General features: G+C 47.1%; 1 protein-coding gene and 1 long non-coding RNA gene across 4 annotated transcripts in view; one reads left to right on the top strand and one right to left on the bottom strand.

The window, feature by feature from the left end:
• The window catches only part of Slc36a2 (solute carrier family 36 member 2), a 30,370-nt gene extending 14,647 nt beyond the window's left edge, over positions 1-15,723 (top strand). The window contains exons 5-10 of the mRNA XM_052757666.1: positions 1,507-1,591; positions 4,739-4,957; positions 6,285-6,383; positions 10,572-10,738; positions 12,076-12,245; positions 15,300-15,723. Of these exons, the coding sequence (XP_052613626.1) occupies positions 1,507-1,591; positions 4,739-4,957; positions 6,285-6,383; positions 10,572-10,738; positions 12,076-12,245; positions 15,300-15,571 (1,012 nt within the window). The 3' untranslated portion in view covers positions 15,572-15,723. The remainder of the gene's footprint in view (positions 1-1,506; positions 1,592-4,738; positions 4,958-6,284; positions 6,384-10,571; positions 10,739-12,075; positions 12,246-15,299) is intronic.
• The window catches only part of LOC128122260 (uncharacterized), a 42,379-nt gene extending 25,683 nt beyond the window's left edge, over positions 1-16,696 (bottom strand). For 2 of the 3 annotated variants that reach the window (XR_008222374.1, XR_008222375.1), the window contains exons 1-4: positions 15,730-16,694; positions 6,336-6,487; positions 4,818-4,897; positions 2,919-3,014 (exon numbers count right to left, since the gene is read on the bottom strand). This is a non-coding gene — a long non-coding RNA (uncharacterized LOC128122260). Of the gene's footprint in view, positions 1-2,918; positions 3,015-4,806; positions 4,898-6,335; positions 6,488-15,729 lie in introns of all 3 variants that reach the window. The other variant, XR_008222376.1, reaches the window with a different exon arrangement.
• Between the last annotated feature and the right edge of the window lie 3,909 nt (positions 16,697-20,605).

The raw sequence follows: 20,605 nt of genomic DNA on the forward strand, positions 1-20,605 counted from the left end.
AGAGCAACATGCACACCTGGCATTTATGTGGGTTCTGGGGACTGGACTGCATTTTGATTACTGAGCCATCCCTCCAGCCAGTGGTGGTCTGTCTAGGAACACTTCTTTCTATCTCCACAATTCACTAATATTCTCTCTCTCTCTCTCTCTCTCTCTCTCTCTCTCTCTCTCTCTCTCTCTCTCCCTTATTCTCCCCCCTTTAGGATTAATGATCATCTTATTAAGAGAATGAAGGCAGATTGGGGATAAATTATTGGGATTTACACATTTATTAAGACTTTTCTCACCAGACAGCCTTTGATGTGGATATGTTTTGATTGCATATTTATACAAAATAATGGGTTTCATTATAACACTATGTCTCTTTTCACCATGGCATCTAAAGCCATAGTATGATGCTAATTTCTTTGTGTGCCTATGTGTGAGCGCATGTTTATGTGTCTGCATACACATGTCTGTGGTGTGGATGTTCATGAACATCCACATCATGTGCATATGCTTGTGTATGTGGAAGCCAGAGGTCAACATCTGGTGACTTTCTCATTCACTTTATGCATACATGTATATTTATTAATATATATGTCTACAGATACACACACACACACACACACACACACACACACACACACACACACACAGGATCTCTCACTGAACCTAGAACTCACTGATTTGGCTACACTGGCCAGCCATCAAGCTCCAGGAATACTTCTGTTTCCACCTTCCCAGCACTGGGATTACAGCTGTGCACCACCATGCCTGGCTTTTTACATGAGCGCTAGGGATTCGAATACAGGTCCTCATGCTTGAGAGCAAGCAAGAAATTGCATCATTTCCTCAGCCCCTGTAATGCTAATCTCGGTCCATCTTAAAAACCATTCTAGCCGGGCGGTGGTGGCGCACGCCTTTAATCCCAGCACTCGGGAGGCAGAGCCAGGCGGATCTTTGTGAGTTCGAGGCTAGCCTGGTCTACAGAGCGAGATCCAGGAAAGGCACAAAGCTACACAGAGAAACCCTGTCTCGAAAAACCAAAAAAAAAAAACAAAAAAAAAACAAAAAAAAAAACATTCTATTATAAACTACCAGAGCAAGAGTCCTTGTATTATATATGCATCATCAACACCCAATGATGTGTCTGACACGTTAGGAAAAATGTTTTATGTGTTCTGGGCAGCTAATAAATGCTGTGTGTTTATTATCAGTCATAGTGAGAGGCAGGGGTAAAGCATGTCATGGAGCCAGGTGGGACATAGGGTCCCATTCCTAGGAACTTAATCACTTACTCTGCTGTGAGTGTTCAACTGCTGTTTACAAAGAGCTATTGTTACCTCTTGCTAGTAGCAGAAAGATGGAAGGTGTATGTGTAGTACACACGTGTGCTCATGTATGGAGGACACCAGCCCTTGGGGACAGAGGGCAGAATGGCAAGAAATGGAACAGAAAAGTCAATTTCTTTTATAACAAGTCTCTCTCTCCTCCTCCTCCTCCTCCTCCTCCTCCTTCCTCCAGGCACATCGTGGGTTTCTTCCTCATCGTCACCCAGCTGGGCTTCTGCTGTGTGTACATTGTGTTTCTGGCGGACAATTTAAAACAGGTACTCTAGACAAGGTGGGAAGGGGAGCACACAGAAGGAGGCTTCCCTACCAGGGTTTTGTCTACCACATTACTTCATCTGAGTCCTCAAAAACTCATCAATACAACATGGGAAGGGAAAGGCATGCTATCAGGTAGCTTGACCTCCCCCACCCTCCAGATAGCTACAGATTTCTGAGCCATTACCCTGTGTGTGTGTGTGTGTGTGTGTGTGTGTGTGTGTGTGTGTGTGTGTGTGTGTACATACTCATGCCATCTTAGGAGCCTATACTTTTTCCTCTTTAAAAGTTAATTATCTCAGGTGTTTTATTATAGCGATGGAAAGCTGACTATCATAACTGAGTCACATTTTGCCAGGTTCTTCCATTTTAAATAGTTTGGAGCAGTTCGTCACTAATAATGATCATAACATGATCTGTATTCGGTTGCTGAATATTTCCACTGTTTCATTTATTTATTTATTTATTTTGCTTTTTTGAGATAGGGTCTCATGTAGCCCAGGCTGGCCTCAAACTTATTATATAGCCAAAGATGACCTTGAATTCCTGATCCACTTGCCCCTACCCACCAACTGTAGGGATGTCAGGTGTGTGCCAGCATGCCTGGTTTATGCAAAACTTGAAATCAAATCCAGACTTCATGCCTACCCAGCAAGCACTCAACTAGCTGCGCCATATCCCCAGCCCAAGGATATTATTGTTTGTATTGTCTTTATTTTATTGTTTGAGGCAGGATCTCATGTAGCCCAAGCTAGCCTCAAACTCACTATGCAGAAGCTCTTTAGAAAGCAAGCTGCTATCTGCAAACCTTTATTTATGATCCCTTGCTCACAATCTGCATTTTTATCCACTGCCTATCAAAGCAAGCACTGTCTTAAGGGGGTTGCAAGCCAAGTGAGTAGTTCTAAAACGCAGTGGGCAAACTTCCATGTGATATCTGGGAGGCAGTTCAGGTGTTGGGAATGCACACTGTGGCTAAGAAGCACCATTATGAAGCCCTGGCATCAGAGAAGGCTGCCTCCAGGAGCCATATTCGAGCTGGGCATGCTTGGGTAGCTTGCAGAGTAATAGCAGCCAAGCTAGGGAGATAAACCATGAAAAAACTTCCAGGCAGGAATACGGGAGACTGGCCCAAAAGAAGCAATTCTACTAGTTATAGAAGACAGTGGTGGCTGCCTTGAGGAAGAGTCCTGACCACTGCATAGAGATCTTTTATGGAGGTCTGTGAGTGCCTGGCTAATTGTCTTAGTTAGGGTTTCTATTGCTGTGAAGAGACACCATGACCACAGCAACTCTTATAAAGGAAAACATTTAATTGGGGTGACTTACAGTTCAGAGGCTTAGTCCATTATCATTATAGCAGGATATGGCAACATGCAGGCAGTCATGGTGCTGGAGAAGGAGCTGAGAGTCCTACATCTTAATCTGCAGGCAACAGGAAGTGAATTGAACTAGATGTAACTTGAGCATAAGAGACCTCAAACCTGCCCCCACAATGATACACTTCCCCCAACAAGGCCACACCTACTTCAACAAGGTCATAGCTCCTAATAGTGCCACTACCTGTAGCTGAAGTTTTCCTGTGCTTGCCTGGCATCAAGGTCCCACTGCCATTTATAAAATTCCTGTGTCCCATGCAGTCCTGTAATTGCTCAGATCCAAGTAAACACACAGAGGCTTATATTAATTAAAACTGCTCAGCCATTAGCTCAGGCCTACCATTAACTAGCTCCTACATTTAAACTCAGCCCATTTCTATTAATCTATAAATCGCCACGTTTTCCATGGCTTTACCTATATGCCGTTACATGCTGCTCCCTGGACGGTGGACTGGCATCTCCTGACTCAGCTTCCTCTTCCCAGAATTCTCCTTGTCTGCTTATCCTGCTTATACTTCCTGCCTGGCTACTGGCCAATCAGTATTTTACTAAACCAGTGTACAAAAACATTATCCCACAGCAACTCCCTGTGAGCTTATGGGGCCAGTTACATTCAAACTACCACACTAATCATCTGGGGATGTTTCCTAGTGTAGGGAGGAATCATTAAACAAACAAAAGGGCAAAGGTCGGAGAGCTGGGTTGTAGCTCAGTTGGTAGACTGATTGCCTAACATTCCCAAATCTCTAGGCTCAGTCTCCAGCACCTCACAAACTGGGAATGTGGAGGCAGGAGGATAAGAAGTTCAAGGTTGTTCTCAGTACATAGTAAGTTTGAGGCCAACCTGGACTACGTGAGATCTTGCTCCCCTCCCCCCCCCAAAAAAAAAGCCAAGCCAAGAAACTCAGTTGGCACAATGCTTGCTCTGCATGCCTGACCCCAGGGTTCCACCCCTGCAACACACATGCAAGAAGCAGAAAAAAATTCAAGGGGTAACAACTCATATATCATGATGTGTGCTTAAGTTAAAATAAGGTTTCAAAATAAGAATGGACACAGTGATTGCCATCTTACAAAATAAAATGAATCTTCATCATGTAACTTGTGATGTTCTGTAGAAAATGCATGGATGGATATATTGGAGATGACCCCATGCTTCTCCACCAGTGCTCATGTCAGCAACAGCTTTACACTTTCTTCTTACATGATTCTAGATTCTAATTGTTCTGCGCAGAACCTGACTCACAGGCCAGCCCTCCAGCCTGTGACCTTCAGTTTTCCCCAGGCTGCATTCAGCAGCAAAGAGAATTCAGTACGAATAATCAATACCAGAAAAATGGATGCCAGGGAGCCAAGGCACCAGACCCCCCCCCCCAATATATATGCAGTTATCTGTCATTAAATTCGCTGTTTTGGTAGCCTCCTTTAAGGTAGTCTGGTGAAGAGGATTTAGAATAAGACATTTCATGAGCTGGAGAGATGGCATTTACTGCCAAGCCCGATGACCTGAGGTTGAGCCCTGGGTCCCATATAGTGCAAGGAGAGAATCAACTTTCATGTGTGTACCATGGGGTGCATACATGCACACACAAACACATCAATGAGTGTAAATGTTTCCTAAAATTAAAACCAAAAAGAAGTTTCCAATGCCCTACACTTGCTCGAGAGCCCCTGACTTTTTAATAAGAGAGCCTGGATCTGGGGAAAGCACTGAGTCCACCACGTGCTCAGATTTTTTTCCTCCTCTTGCTTTTCCCATCTCTTCCTCAGGTAGTAGAAGCTGTTAATGGCACAACCATCAGCTGCCACTACAACGAGACCCTAGTTCTGACGCCCACCATGGACTCACGACTCTACATGCTCGCCTTCCTGCCCGTTCTGGGCCTTCTGGTCTTCATTCGGAACCTCCGTGTCCTCACCATCTTCTCCCTGTTGGCCAACATCAGCATGCTGGTCAGCCTGATCATCATCGCCCAGTACATCGTCCAGGTTGGTGCACAGCATCCGCTAACTCCCCAGGAGACAGGGCCCTTGTATCCATATGAGACATCAGGCCCCAAGTTCTAAGATGGGTATGTTCCTCACCCTTCAGCCTAGGACCCACCTTGCTGTAACATTCTCTCTTTGTACCATCTCGTCTTTTCAGCTCTCTCATCCCTTCTTTGTCTCCAAATGACTGCTTTTAATACCAAACCTAGCTTTTTAAAAAGCTGTGTTTGCAGGGTTATGGAGCTCCATTAGTAACCCGTTTGTCACACAAGCCTGAGGACCTGAGTTGAGATTCCCGGAACCTGTCTAAGAGCCAGGGTGCTGTGGCACATGCTTGTAATTCCAGCACCGGAGGAGGGGAGTTGGGGTGAGCAGAGCAGGAACAGGAGGATCCCTGAGGCTGACTGACCAGCCAGTCTAGCCAAATGGATGGGCTCCAGGTTTAGTGAGAGACCCTGACTCAAAAATTAAAGTGGAGAGGGACCAATGAAGACACTTGACATTGACCTCTGGCCTCCACCATGTACCGACACATGTACATCACACCTGTATACACATATGCTACTTCTGCTTTATGTTTGGGCTATTCCAGGAATCCTCAATTATTAAAATGATTCTGTGTTTCTTTTAACACCCTGGGCCACAGGCTGAGTAGAGGATTTACTCCACCCATTCTGTTCTCTCCTTTAATCTACAGCTCAGAAAGAGAAAAGCAGACTTTCAGATTCAATTAACTGTGCAGGGCTCCCTAGAATATTCTATAACTACATTATGATAAGTTCTAGTACTCACACCCAGTATCCACTCATGGCTGTTCTTGGGCGCTGTTGGGTGTCACTGATCTGTAATGCATACAATATTGTTTAGAGACTTCTGGTAAACCTGCTTCCTTCATGAGACACTGATCTTCCATGCTTTGACAATGCCTGTATGTTCCTGCCCTCTGGCTCTTGGGTACTGTGCAATATTAAAGTCAATAATTATCATTTTTTTTTTTTAAAGATCTTTTTTTTTTTTTTTTTTTTTTTTTGGTTTTTCGAGACAGGGTTTCTCTGTGTAGCTTTGCGCCTTTCCTGGATCTCGCGCTGTAGACCAGGCTGGCCTCGAACTTCACAGAGATCCGCCTGCCTCTGCCTCCCGAGTGCTGGGATTAAAGGCGTGCACCACCACCGTCCGGCCAATAATTATCATTTTTACCTCATTCTAAAGGCTGGCTGAACTTTGTGGCATTCAATGTTCTCAAACCCTTTCCTCTCAGAATCCTTCTTGCTTAGGGAAGCTTGAGTGTGCCCATAGAGTGACAGTCTTGTATTTCTCTCTCCTGTAGGGAATTCCAGACCCCAGCCAGTTGCCACTGGTAGCAAGCTGGAAGACCTACCCTCTCTTCTTTGGAACAGCCATTTTTTCATTCGAAAGCATCGGCGTGGTAAGGTTGGAATGAAGGTGGCCTTTCTCTGGACCTGTGAACCAGTTTCTGGGAAGGAGCTATGAGTTCTGGTTTTCTGTGTGTTCTTGGCCGTTGGGTTAGACCTGTGGAAATCACACATGGGATAGAGCCACCTCTGGTCTCATTTGGATCGGTTGTCACCAGCAGACAAAAAGTAGGTCACAGCAGAGAAGCAATCAGAAGAATATTTTTGTCAATATGTCTACTCAGTGTTTATCTTCCCAGCAATATGAGTTTCCTAGTCTTCTTCAAATTCAAACTAGTCAACCAGACAGTGATGATGCATGCCTTTAACCCCAACACTCAGGAGGCACTGGCAGACAGATCACTGTGAGTCCAAGGCCAGCTGGTTTACAAAGTGAGTTCCAAGACAGTCAGGGCTACACAGAGAAAGCTTGCCTTGAAAAAAAGAAAACAAAAACAAAAAACAAACAAACAAAACAAACAAAAACAAAAATCAAGACTAGTCAAAAAAAAAAAAAAAATCTGGAGGCAGAGCCAGGCAGGGCTCTTGAGTTCAAGGCCAGCCTGGTCTACAGAGTGAGTTCCAGGACAGCCAGGACTGTTATATAGAGAAATCTTGTCTTGGAAAACAAAAAACAGGAAAAAAAAAAAAAAAAGACTAAGGATTGTACATATCTAAAATGAAAAGACTCCATAAATGATACAGGTGTTTTAGCCAGGTGGGGTGGTACATGGCTTTAATCCCAGCACTCAGGAGGCAAAGGCAGATGGATCTCTGAGTTCAAGGTCAGCCTGATCAACAGATCAAGTTCCAGGACAACCAGGGCTACACAGAGGAACCCTGTCTGAAACCACCCCGCCCCCTCAAAAAAAATATGGGTGTTTTAACCTGAAAAAGAGGTGTGTGTTTACAATCAATTGTAGGCTGGGATGTAGCTTAGCCAGTGAAGAGCTCCCCTGAGTGTCCAAAGACCTAAGTTCCATCCTCAGTACCACATAAACTGGGCATGATGGTGCAAGCCTGTAAACCCTGCATTCGGGAGGGGGAAGTAGGAGGATCAGGAGTTCAAGGTCGTCCTTAGTGCCACAGCATTTTCACAGGCAGCCTGAGCTACATGAGACCCTGTCTCAAAAAAAAAAAAAAAAAAGGTAATTCCTTTCCTCACTGTTGAAGGGCTGCATAACAATACTGAGACAAGCATCTTCTCGGCTTCATTCAGTTGCTCTATTCTCTGCTACTGCCTGCATCCCTCGCTCAGTGCTCATACAGCTTAGCAGCCACTGAGGGGTCAGGTCAGTGCCACCTCTCATCGGCTCACCCACTGGGGGCACCCGAACTGTCTCTAGTCTGTGACATCTGTGAGTAATGCTCCTTACTCCGAGAACTCATATACGGGTCGTTATGTAGATTTAACTTTTTCTTCTCTAGGAATAGGCTTCTGGGTCTCATAGTTATAGAGGGTTATAAGAAACTGCCCACGGGTTTCAGAAAGACAGTAATTTTGGTTGGATGTTTGTTTGTTCTTGCTCTGAGTGCTGGGGGCTGAAACTGGATCCCAGCAGGCTAGGCAAGTGGGTCTACCACTGAACTCCACCCCCGCCCCCAGCCCTGACTGGCATTTTTCACTTGGGTCAGACCATGTGAGCATTCTTGCCCTTCTGCATACGGGCCAGCGCTTGTCTGGACTGTCAGTTCAGCGTGGATGTGAGAGGATGCTGGGAATTGAACCCAGGACCTCATGCATGCTAAGCAACGCTCCATCACTGAGCTGTGCCCCCGGCCCCAATATATTTTTATTTCAACCATTCTAATAGATATATAATAGTATTTGATTGTGGTTTAATTTGCATTTTAGTAATAACTAGTGATAACTGGTTATGAGTATCATTTATACTTTTTTATACATCTTTAATTGTTTGTTTTTAGTAGTGTGTGCGAGAGAGTGAAGGTGTGCATGTGGGGTCAGGGGTCAGTTGTCCCCTTCACCTTTTGAGGTGTCTCTCTTACAGCCTCGGCTGCTCTTGGGCCCTCAGGCTAGCTGGTCCGTGAGCTTTCTGCCGATTCGCCACGATTACAGCTGTGTGCCACCACATCCAGCTTTTTGTGGGTTCGGGGAATTGAACTCAGGTCATCAGGCTCTCCCAGCGAGTGCTTTCCCCACAGAGCCATCTCATTGGCCCTCCTTCATGCTCTTTAGTTAGCACTTGGATGTCTTCTTTGTGAGCTATTCAAATCTTGTTTTGTTGTATTTTTTGTTTTTTGAGGCACGGCCTTGAGGTTTCCCTGACTGGCCTTGTACTCATGGGAATCCCCTTGCCTCTGCTCCCAAGCTGGGTGTATGCCACCATGCCCAGCCTGTACAAATCTTTTATAAGTACTTCTTCATCTGAGTTCACCAGCTTCTAGCCAATCTCCTTTTAATTATCCTCTGGCCAGAAAGCCTGGCTTTTGTCTCCCTATGCTTGCATGTACTTCTTGTGTTTCTTCCACGCGTTTCTCGGTGGCTTAAACACATACACACACACACACACACACACACACACACACACACACACACACACCCCAGAATGTGGCTCTGTGGCTGGGATTTGCCTTTGGGGATGTGGCCTGGCAGAAACAGAGAGAAACAGGAAATCAGGGTTCCTGTCACACTCTCCGTCCCACAAGGGTCCCTTTTCAGATCAACCTGCTAAGAAGAAAAGGTGTCCCATGGAGTTCCTTCCTCAACCACTGAATCATCCCAGGATTGGGGCCTCCCTTGAGTTTAAACTCATGGAGATAGGAAGAAAAAAATATCCTGAAACTCAACATTATGATGGCTATCCCCGTGCCAAAACTGGAAAATTCACCTTACACAAAAAGCAACCCAAGGACCAACAAGATGGCTTGGCCGGTAAAGGTGCTTGCCTCCAAGCCTGACAACCTAAGTTCAATCCTTGGGACCCACATGGTGGAAGGAGAGAACCGACTCCCGCCAGATTGTCCTCTGATCTCCGCACACACATGAAATAAATAAATAAACATAATTTTTAACATCTTAAAAAAAAAGAAAAAAACTCAAAATGGATCAAAGACATTAATGGAAGACTGGAAAGTCTCAGACCTCTAGAAGAGAGTGCTGTGGGGGTGGTCAGACACAGTGGTGGGTCAGGGACTGACCTTTCTGGGTACGACTCCAAAGGCACAGAGAACAAAAGTATACTGACAAATGGGGCTAAGAGCATCTTCAGAGCATAGGAAGGAGCGGAGGGAGACAGCCTTCAGAACAAGAGGCGCATGCTCACACGGCAGGGGGCTGACACCCAGGATGAGGGCTGACACCCAGGATGAGGGCTAACATCCAGGGTGTATAAGGGACCTGGCCAACAGCAACAAAGTAATCCAGCTGCAAAACCGGTGAATGACCGAAGTGGAGACTTCTAGAAGAACTACAAATGGCCATCAAATACATGAAAATATGCACCTTCTCATCAGCCATTGGGTGTGACGGTGAAGTATCTCCTCACTCCTGTCCAAATAGCTATTGTCATAAATCAGAAGCCCAAAGATGGCCCTGCAGTTAAGAGCACTGGCTGTTGTGGGAGAGAACCAAGATTCTCGTCCCAGCACCCACATCAGCTTGTAACTCCCGCTCCAGGAGATCTATCACCCTCTTCTGGCCTCCACAGATGTAACAATGAGTGCTAGAATTTCCTTCATTTTAAAATAGATTTATTTCTTTTTATTCTATGTGTCTGAGTGTTTTGCCTGCATGTATGTATGTACACTGCATATGTGTCTAGTGCCCACAGGAACCAGAAGAGGGTGTCAGATCACATGATGCTGGAGTTACAGGTGGTTGTAAGCTGCCTGATCTAGGTGCTGGGAACCGAATCTGGGTCCTCTACACGAGCAGCCAGTGCTCTTAACTGCTGAGCCCCAGAATTTCCTCCTTTTTAAAGGCTGTATAATATTCCACTGCATGGATGTACCACATTTTGTTTACTCATTTTCTAATGGTGGATGCTTGTCTGCCTCCCACCTTCTAATCATGAATAATATTGACATTCGCAAGAGCCTACAAACATCTTTTCAAGTCCCTTCTTTGACTCATTTGGGAACAGGCCAGAGGCAGCAAGCCTTTCTCTTCTCTGTGCTCCTGGTTGATACTGCTACTGCTATTGTTGTTGTTATCCTATCCTTACAATGTGATGTCCCTGTAGGTCCTGCCTCTGGAAAACAAGATGAAGGATGCCCGCCGCTTCCCAACCATTCTGTCTCTGGGGATGTCCATCGTCACCACCCTGTACATTGCCATCGGGGCCTTGGGCTACCTGCGGTTTGGAGATGACATCAAAGCCAGCATCACTCTTAACCTGCCCAACTGCTGGTACCTTCACGGCTCCTGGGTGGTCGGGATTGAGAGACGTGTAGAAATGTGTCACTCTCTTCCTCTCCCTATCAGAGCAGGGAGACCCAGGTCTAGAGACACTCCCACTGGGAGAGATGGAGCCACCACTAGAACCTTGGGCTACAGAGGTGTGTCCGCACAGCCTCCAGGTTGAGCCGGGTCTTGGTAGCTTAGTGCGAAGGAAACACAGCTCAGAGGAAAGGACGGAAGGAAAGCGAGGGTCCTTGGTCACCTTGGGGGAGAAGACGGGAGTGCTGGAGGAAGACCAAAGGCTTCTGTCTGTGGGATGGAACCTTCTGGTCCCCCTTCCCAGGCTCATGACTAAGTGTCCGCTGCCACTGGACACCCCCACCCACCCCAAGCCAGGGGAGCTAGTGTTGAAAACTTGAAACAGGGCTGTGGAGAAGGTTTAGCAGGTAAGAGAATTTGACATGCAAGCAAGAGCACCCCGAATCCAATCATAACACCCCCCAAAAAAAAGCCAGGCACGTGGCATGTGCCCATAATCTTAGCACTGGGAAGGAAGAGCCAAGAGGACCCCAAGGTTCACTGCCCAGCCAGCCGGGCTGAATTGGTGAGCTCCAGGTTCAGGGAGAGATCTTGTCTCCAAAAACAAAGTGCAAAGGAACTAAGGAAGACATCTGACATCAACCTCTGGCCTCTACATGCGTGTGGCACACACACTCACATACATACATATCACACACACACACACACACACACACACACACACACACACACACACACACACGTTTAACTCCCTTGAAGGCTCGCCCTTCTCTCTGCCCTCAGCTTCAAGCCCGCCCACGACCCTGCTTCTCCTTTCCTGTCTCCACACAACCCACAGATAACATCTTTCCCTCTCAATTATTCAGGACTTGGAAGGTCTCCAAACTAAGCTGAGCGCTTGTTGAGGGCTCCTGATATACCACGTACTTGGGGGGCACAGACAATTCCTAGACTCTAATCACAGAGGACTTTAGACCCAGGCTTTGGGACCCTGGCCACTTACCTGTTGAGTCTTCCTGGGAGAAGTATCTAGTGTCAGCCTGTCTGTTCTCACTTCCCAGAGTGGTCTGTCAAGGCACCACGTGTGCACGTGCTCAGGGCTGCTGGCCTCTCATCTACATGGCCCTTCTCTCTGCTACCATCATACCCTTCATGCTTCTCTGTTCTCTCCACTCTGGTGAGACTCCTCTGTACTCGGAGAAGGAAACACAGACCCAGGGGACTGTCCCAAAGTCCGAGGCTGCTGTCCCCAGGAGGCCAGGTGTGGGGGTGTCAGGCCATGGAGAACATGGCTGTATGTCTTGCAGGCTGTACCAGTCAGTCAAGCTCCTGTATGTTGTCGGCATCCTGTGCACCTACGCCCTGCAGTTCTACGTCCCGGCGGAAATCATCATCCCCCTTGCTGTCTCCCAGGTGTCAAAGCGCTGGGCACTGCCTGTGGATCTGTCCATCCGAATCGCCATGGTCTGCCTCACATGTGAGTAGAACAGTCTCAGGGAGCCTCCTGGCCATTTCCCGAGAAGTGTGTGTGTGTGTGTGTGTGTGTGTGTGTGTGTGTGTGTGTGTGTGCACATTCATATGTGTGCATACATGTAGAGGCAGAGGACAACTCCGGTGACATTTTTCAGGTACTACCACCTTTTTTTTTTAAAAAAAAATATGGTCTCTCATTGGCCTGGAACTTACCAGTTAGGCTAGGCTACCTAGCTAGCAAGCTCCAGAGATCAACTTGCCTATGCCTCCCCAGTGCTGGGGTTAAAAGTGTATCCCACCATGCCAGGTTCTTTTTAACATGCGTTCTAGGGATCCAGCTCAGGTCCTTGTGCCTACAAGGTGGACACTTGACTGAGCCCTCTCCCCAACCCCCATTCAAACCATTCTTACATGTGCCCTAATTAGACAGATGTGCTGATGCCCAGCCAAAGGAAGGATTCATTGATATCCAGTGTGTTAAATAATAATCAGGATACAGAGTGTGCAAGGCACTGTGGTAAACCCTTCCTCGGATATATTTCATGGCACTTATTCAGTCCCCGTGAGAATGCTTGTAAAGGACGACACTGTCAAGTAACTGACCGGTGAGTGATGGGAGCTGGGGACATGGCTTAGTTTCTAAGTATTTGCCTAGCATGCATTCATTCTTCAGAACCTCATAAAGAGGGTGTGTTGATGCATTCTTGGGATCCCAGCGATCTGGAGGTGGAGTCAGGAGGATCAGAAGTTCAAGGTCACCCTTGGCTACATAGCAAGTTCAAAGCCAGCCTGAGTTACATGGGATGCTTTCTCAATAGTTAATAGTAGTAATAAAGGATAGTAAGATGGCTCAGTTGGCAGACGCTTGCTCCCAAGCCTGCCAACCTGAGTTCAGTCCCCGGAACCCACATGGTGGAAGGAGAGAATCAACTCCTGAAAGTCACCTCAGACTTCTACACACATGCTGAGGCACACACTCCACATACATACACTCAATAAATAAATGTAACTAAATTAAAGAAATATATTAATGAAGAAAAGCAAGCAGGAGTCAAACCCGGGTCATCAAAGTCCAGAGCCAGCACCTCCCACCTCCAAGGCTGGCACTGAAGGTAGGATCCAGGGAGAATGCTCAGGCAACAAGTGCTATTGGTCCCCCAGGACTTCGTGTAAATTTAGGCCAACATTTAAAACAAGCCCCATACCCAGGCTCGTGCAAGCAACCCTAATTAAATCCAGAAGGTCATTTTTAAAAAGACATGAATGTGGCTGGGGGCTTGTTGAGAAAAAGAGGTCAGGGACAAGTGGGAGAGGGACAAGAGAGGGTAGTCGGGGGTGAGTATGACCAACATACAGTATATACCCACAGGAAATTGTCAAAGGATAAAAAATGAAAATATGCACAAAAATCATTTGACAGGGAAAGAGATGAGAACACACATGCATAAAATAGTAGTAACTGAAGATCATTTGAAGCTATTGACATTTGAACAGAGGTTGAGTAAAAATTGTGACTAGCTAGGGTGTTCTGGAAACACAGCCCGCCCACCCCACCCCTCTACACGCACAGCTGTCTGCAAGGCCAGCCCAACAGAAGGCTAGCATTGTCATATTGGAATTAAGGAACCATCTGAAACTGGCCTGTCTTCCATTCTCTTTGGTTTTGGGGAATGGTGGGTACTGCTAGGACCCCGTGCTTATGAGTCAAGCCTGCTTCCTTCATTACCTGGGTGTACGTTGCCATCACTTGGACTCTCCTGGATGCAACTCACAACTGAACACTGTGTTTTCTCTTGATAATCTCTGAAAGAACCCCAGACACTGAACCTAAGTGAGCAGAGAAAATCCCTCCCAACAACCCAACAATGTGAACACGTAGTGTTGTGGGGAACCCACCAGCTTGTAGCTGATTGGAAGTCTTTATTCCAGCCAGCTGGGACTATACTCAGGGATTCAGGGACCCAAGTGTAGCCCCGAATACTTAGAGCAAGAGGACTTTAAAGGCAAAATCCACATCTCTGTGCCTCACTCTGGAGCTGAAGTGGGAGGGTGTTGCACAAGCAGGATAGTTTAACAGAAGCTGAGGTAAGTTAGCTGGGCATCCTGACCTCAGGTTGCTGGAATAGAGTTGGGTCATTTTCCCCAGAATTCTCCATCAAGGAGTTCAAATTCTAATTAAGCCTGACATGGCCTCAGCAAGAATACAAGATGGAGGAACTTCTGCTCTGTCTTGCCCTGTCACACTCAATCTGGACAACGGGAATGAGCGGCATCAACCATTAATGTGTCACCCCTGAGATAAGAACAGGTGCCCTGGGAGCTCTCCACCTTTGCCTTCTTTTAAATTTTTTTACATTTATTTATTTTGTGTATCGTTCACATGTGCATGTTGACACAGGTGTATAGGTCAGAGGACAACTTTTACCCCGTGTGTCCGGGGGTCAGAATCAGATCATCAGACTTAGCAGCACGTGCCTACACCCACAGAGTCATCTCCCATTTGCTTGTTGTTGTTGTTTTAAGTTTTCGGTTGTTGTTGTTTTGTTTTGTTTTTGTGGGGTCTGGGTATGTATCCCTGACTAGCCTAGATCTTACTGTGTAGACCAGGCTGGCCTGGAATTCACGGATTCACCTGCCTCTGCCTCCCAAGTGCTAGGACTAAAGGCAGGCAACACCACGCCCTGCCTTTTTTTTTATTTATTTCATTTTGTCCCTTTTTATACAGTCTCATATAGCTTAGGTTGGCCTCGAACTAAACTAGGTAGCCAAAGGAAACCTTGAGCTCCTGATCCTCCAGCCTTCACCTCCAAAATGCTGGGGTTGTAGGCATGTGTCACCATGGCAACCGGGGATAGATGCCAGGGATAGAACCAGGGCTTCCTGCATGCTAGGCAGGCATTCTTCCAACTGAACTACATCCCCAGCCCTCAACTTTTATTTGCAAAACTGAACATCTGAGGGAGGCTTGGTTTCTTTTAAAGGTGACTTCAATAACAACCTCTAAAGGCATTGGCTTTAAAGCTGGGATTCTCCATCTGTCCCCCTTCCTCTCCCATAGGCATGCTGGCCATCCTCATCCCACGCCTGGACCTGGTCCTCTCCCTGGTGGGCTCCGTGAGCAGCAGCGCCCTGGCCCTCATCATCCCGCCCCTGCTGGAGGTGACCACCTACTATGGGGAGGGCTTGAGCCCCCTGACCATCATCAAGGATGCCCTCATCAGCATCCTGGGCTTCGTGGGCTTCGTGGTGGGGACCTACCAGGCCCTGGATGAGCTGATTGAGTCTGGGAACTCTCTCCCCGTGTCCAACGCCACTGTGCTTGTTCAGTGACAGAGCCTCCCCTCACCCACGGTGACGTACGTTGTCTATTGTTTCACTTCGCCTTTTCTCTGGTCCACGACGTGAAAAAACAGGACTCACCAGATACAAGGTGTAGCTGGTCATTAAAAAAACAAACAAAAACAAAACAAAAAAAGCCAAAAGCAAACCTTGCTCATCCTGTAGTCTTCCTCACAGTGGAGAGCTCTCCTACGGAAGCTTTCAGATTCCACCCTCCTGGTTTTTGGTCATTTATCTGATTTCATGCCTTGGGTGGAGCTATGCAAAAAGCAGCCACTAGGGGGCAGCAAGGGCCAGCTTTTGGAGGTCTCCGCCGGCTCAATCTTTGGTAAACAGGTCACTTCCTTTTCCTGGCAGTGACTGGGAACACTTATGATGCTCACCCCAGCATCAAGATAGAGGGGGCTGAGGTGAGTCACAATGCTCAGGTAAAAAGGCACCGTCTGTGTTACAGATAAGGGCATTGAACTTTCTAGACCACGCAAGTTTTAGCCCAACTCAGAAGTCCAGCAATGAGTAAGAAAAAAGCCCGGGTCAAGCTTATGAGCCAAGGGCAGTAGACACAGACATCACTGGAGTAGGTTTTTATTTCTGAATTCTTGCAATGAACATCCTCAATTACCTACTGGGCACAGACATAATACACAGTTCTTATATAATAGTTTAAAAGTGTTATAAATACCCTGTGACAATGTAGTGTGGCAGCTTCGTCTACCAAATGGTGGTCTGCATGTCATCTTGTAACTGGCTTTGGCTGTCAGTAAATGTGGTATAAATGGAAATTTGGTGATGTTTTCTACCCTGAGACTGCCATCTCTTTCAGCTCTGTGGAGCTGACTTTTTTAGGGGTGTGTGTGTGTCCTCAAAGGCCACAGGAAGATATCAGCTCTCCTGGAGCTGGAGTTACAGGTGGTTGTGAGTGAACTCAGGTCCTCCCCAAGAGCAGCAAGCACTCTTAACCACTGAACCACCTCTCCAGCCCCTAATCTTATTGTTGAGACCTAACCGGCTGTAACTAAATCTTGGAATGCACATAACATAAGAAACACTGATGTAAGGGACAGATGCCAGCAAGGGCTCATTAGCAATTATCCACATGGTCTCAACTACTCATGAGCAGAGCTGAGTGACAGCTCTCTTTTCAAGTTGTTAGTATTGTCTGGTTATTCAGACATAGTCATGCGTGTGCACGTGACTTTTCCCCATCTCCACTGAAGAACCCTCCCTCCCCCTCCCCCTCTTCCTCCTTTGAGGCAGGGTTTCCTTGCTATGCGGCCGAGGCTGTCCTTGATTGCCTTATCTTCCTGCTTCCCTCTCCCGGGATTACAAATGCGTGCCACCACACCCAACTCAACCGCCCTTTCTTTAACTTTTGGGGCTCGCTGTTGGTTCAGGGAGTACAGAAGATCGTGTATAACCACCTTGAAGACACACCCACAGGTCAGGTGAGGTTTCCAGACAGGGTTGGCTGAGAAGCGAAGACCCATCTTGGATATGGGCAGCACCATCCCATGAGCTGGGCTGTGAACTGAATAAAAAGGAAGAAACAAGCTAAGTGTGGGCATTCCTCTCTCTCTGCTTCCTGACTGTGAATGCCATGTGATTAGTGCCTCATGTTCCTGCCACCGTGCTGTCCCCCCCATGATGGACTGTGTCCTCAAACTGGGAGCCAGACTAACCCCTTCCTTCCTTGAGTGGCTTTTGTTGGACCTGTGGTCACAGCAGTGAGAACAGTTCCTGAGGTATGGATATACCGCTGTGTTCAGATGAGCCAGGCTCAGAAACATCAGTTAGCTGAAGACCCATCATAGAGAGAAGAGGGTGTGGAACCCAGGCATTTGTCGTCATAGCTCCCTGCTGCTCTGCCAGGCCTAAAGGTCTTTGAGCAAAGTGAACGTAAAGTTAAAAAGAAAGGAGAAAAATTACATTGTATTTCTTTATTGTGTGTGTGTCTGTGCACATATACAAATGTGTCATGGGGTGTGTGGGTGTGTGTGTGTGTGTGTGTGTGTGTGTGTGTGTGTGTGTGTGTGTAAGTCAGAGGACAACTTTGAGAATCTGTTTTCTCCTCTCTCCATGTGAGTCTCAGGGATTGAACTCAGGTCATCAGGCTTGGTGACAAGTATTTTTACCCACCGATCCATTTCACTGCCCCCCCACCAAAAAAAAAAAACCTGAGACAGGGTCTTGCTCTATAGCACTGGCTAACCTGGAACTTCCAGTGTAGACCACGCTAGCCTCAAACTCACAGAGATCAGGTTGCCTCTGTCCCCTAACCTCCACCCCATGCACCGCCATGCCCAGTCATCCTAAAAGAAGTTTCTGGAAGAGTCTTAGAAACTGCACAGCCCTGTGAATGCACAGTGACCCCTGTGCTTAGTGATAATGGCCTGCACGGTGACAGTGGTAAGTTTTCCCATACATGGACTATTACCATAGTCTTCCAAAAGCAGAATTGCCACATGGTGTTGGTGGCTGTCTGGGGGGGGGGACATGTGCCAGCACTCAGTCACTCTGGAGAAGACTGTTGAGTCTAGGGTGTGATTCCTTCTTCCCCATCTGAGTTTTGCCTTCCTGAAACCTGCGCACGGAATTTGTGACCTGTGACCCTGCTCCTTTGTGTTCTTAGCTGAGTGTTTATTCTGTCCTCCTACACCCTGCTCAAGTTCAGACTCCTTAACACAGAACCACAGGAAAGAGGAAGGCCTAGTCACCACAGGGGGGACTGTCGAAGGGTTCTGCCACTGAAAATGGGTATGTTTGAGTTCCTCAGAACAGAAGAGCAAAACCACCATGCAACCCTGCCGGACTCTTCTATTTTTCGATATAATATTTGCATTAATTCCTTGAGAATTTCACACATGCGTACAATGTATTTTGAGCATATTCTCCTTTTCCCTCATGACTTAGTTGGGGTTTCTATTGCTGCAAAGAAACACCGCGACCAAAAAGCAAGTTTGGGGAGGAAAGGGTTTATTTGGCTTACACTTTCACATCATAGTCCATCATTGAAGAAAGCCAGAACAGGAACTCAAGCAGGGCAGGACCCTGGAGGCAGGAGCTGATGCAGAGGCCACGGAAGGGTGCTGCTTACTGGCTTGCTCTCCATGGCTTGTTCAGCCTGCTTTCTTACAGAACCCAGAACCACCAGCCCAGGGATAGCCCCGCCCACAATGGACTGGGCTCTCCCCTGTCACTCACTAATTAAGAAAATACCTTACAGCTTGCCTACAACCCAATCTTAGGGAGGTATTTTCCTAATTGCGGTTCCCTCCTCTCAGATGACTTTAGCCTGTGTCAAGTTGGCATAAAACTATCCAGCACATCCCCTCAATCCTTCCAGATCCACCCTCACTCTCCACTTCCTCCCCATCTTGCTTCTTCTTCTTTTTAATTACCCACTGAGTCCAACTTGCACCACCCACACACTCGTGGGTGTGGGGCCACCCATGGAGCATGCGCATCTTATTACGGTCTTAAAACTGGCTCTTCCTCCCTTAGAAGGTGTCAACTGCCAAGTAGCTCCTCAGCTAAGGGTGAAGGCTTGTGTGTGTATATGAGAGAGAGAGAGACAGAGCAACAGAGACTGAGAGAGAGAGAAGAGAGAGAGAGAGAGAGAGAGAGAGAGAGAGAGAGAGAGAGAGAGAGATTTCCTTTGCCATTGAGGAGTAAAAGGGACTCACAGTTACCTTCTGTGGCGGGATTAAAGGTTGCAGGGAACAAGTGTCTCTCAAGGTTGTCACAGCGAGGGTACAGCTCAAGGGTGTGACAGTGGTGCCCTCATAAGCAAAGCCTCCAGACCACCCCCATAGACACTCGATGAAATCACAGCGCACCAGCTCTGGGAAGCAGCTTCAATACTGTGCTGATGCCCTGCCCATTCTTCCTCTTCCTCGGCCCCCAAAGATCGGGGTGACCCTTGACTACTCCCTTTCTTTTATACCTCACATATAAAGTCCATCAGCACATCCTCTGGGCTGTCACATTTAAAACAGTACTCACCAGCCAGGGGTGGTGGCACACACCTTTAATCTCAGCGCTCGGGAGGCAGATGCAGGTGAATTTCTGTGAGTTCGAGACCAGACTGGTAAGAGAGAGAGAGAAAGAGAGAGAGTGTTCCAGGTCAGGCAGGGTTACGAAAGAGACCCTATCTCAAAATGTAATGATAACAACAACAGTAATAATATAGTATCCAGAGGGGGTGGGGAGATGGCTCAGCAGGTAAAGGACTTGCCGCCAATCCTTACAACCTGAGTTGGGACAGCAGAACCCGCATGCTGAGAGAACTGACTCCCACAAGTTATTCTCTGACCTCCCACACATTGTGGCATGTCCCCAAATAAATAAATGAATCTTTTTACAAAAAGAAAAAAGAGGTAAATTTAAAAAAAAAAAAAAAGTAATTGTTCAGAATTAGCCCACTTTGTCTCCCTACCGTCTCGCTTTAAATCACTGCTCACTGGACAGGAGCTCCCTGGGTGATTCCAGAGGTTACCTTTTCCTTGTTAAGACCAGAAATAGTGTCGGGTGGTGGTGGCACATGCCTTTAATCCCAGCACTCAGGAGGCAGAGCCAGGGGGATCTCTGTGAGTTCGGGGCCAGCCTGGTCTACAGAGTGAGATCCAGGACAGGCACCAAAACTACACAGAGAAACCCTGTCTCTAAAAAACAACAACAACAAAAGACCAGAAATAACTGACAGAAGTAGTCTACGGTAGAAAAGGTTCATTTTGGCCTGTGGTTCCAGAGGGCTTGCAGTTCATCAGATTTGGGGTGTTTGCTTGTTGAGATGGGGTCTCACTATGTGGCCGTCTGGCCTGAAAATCACTATGTAGACTAGTCTGGTCTCGAACTCACATAGATCCACCTGTCTCTGCCTCCTGGGTGTTGGGATTAAAGTCATCTGCTACCATGCCCCAAACAATCTGTGTGTGTGTGTGTGTGTGTGTGTGTGTGTGTGTGTGTGTGTGTGTGTGTGTGTGTGTGTGTGTGAAGAGCTCTCACTGGCCTAGAGCTTTCCAAGTA

Source organism: Peromyscus californicus, unplaced genomic scaffold (assembly GCF_007827085.1).
Source record: "Peromyscus californicus insignis strain IS unplaced genomic scaffold, ASM782708v3 Scaffold_3__1_contigs__length_106647218, whole genome shotgun sequence".
Taxonomy (NCBI): Eukaryota; Metazoa; Chordata; class Mammalia; order Rodentia; family Cricetidae; genus Peromyscus; species Peromyscus californicus.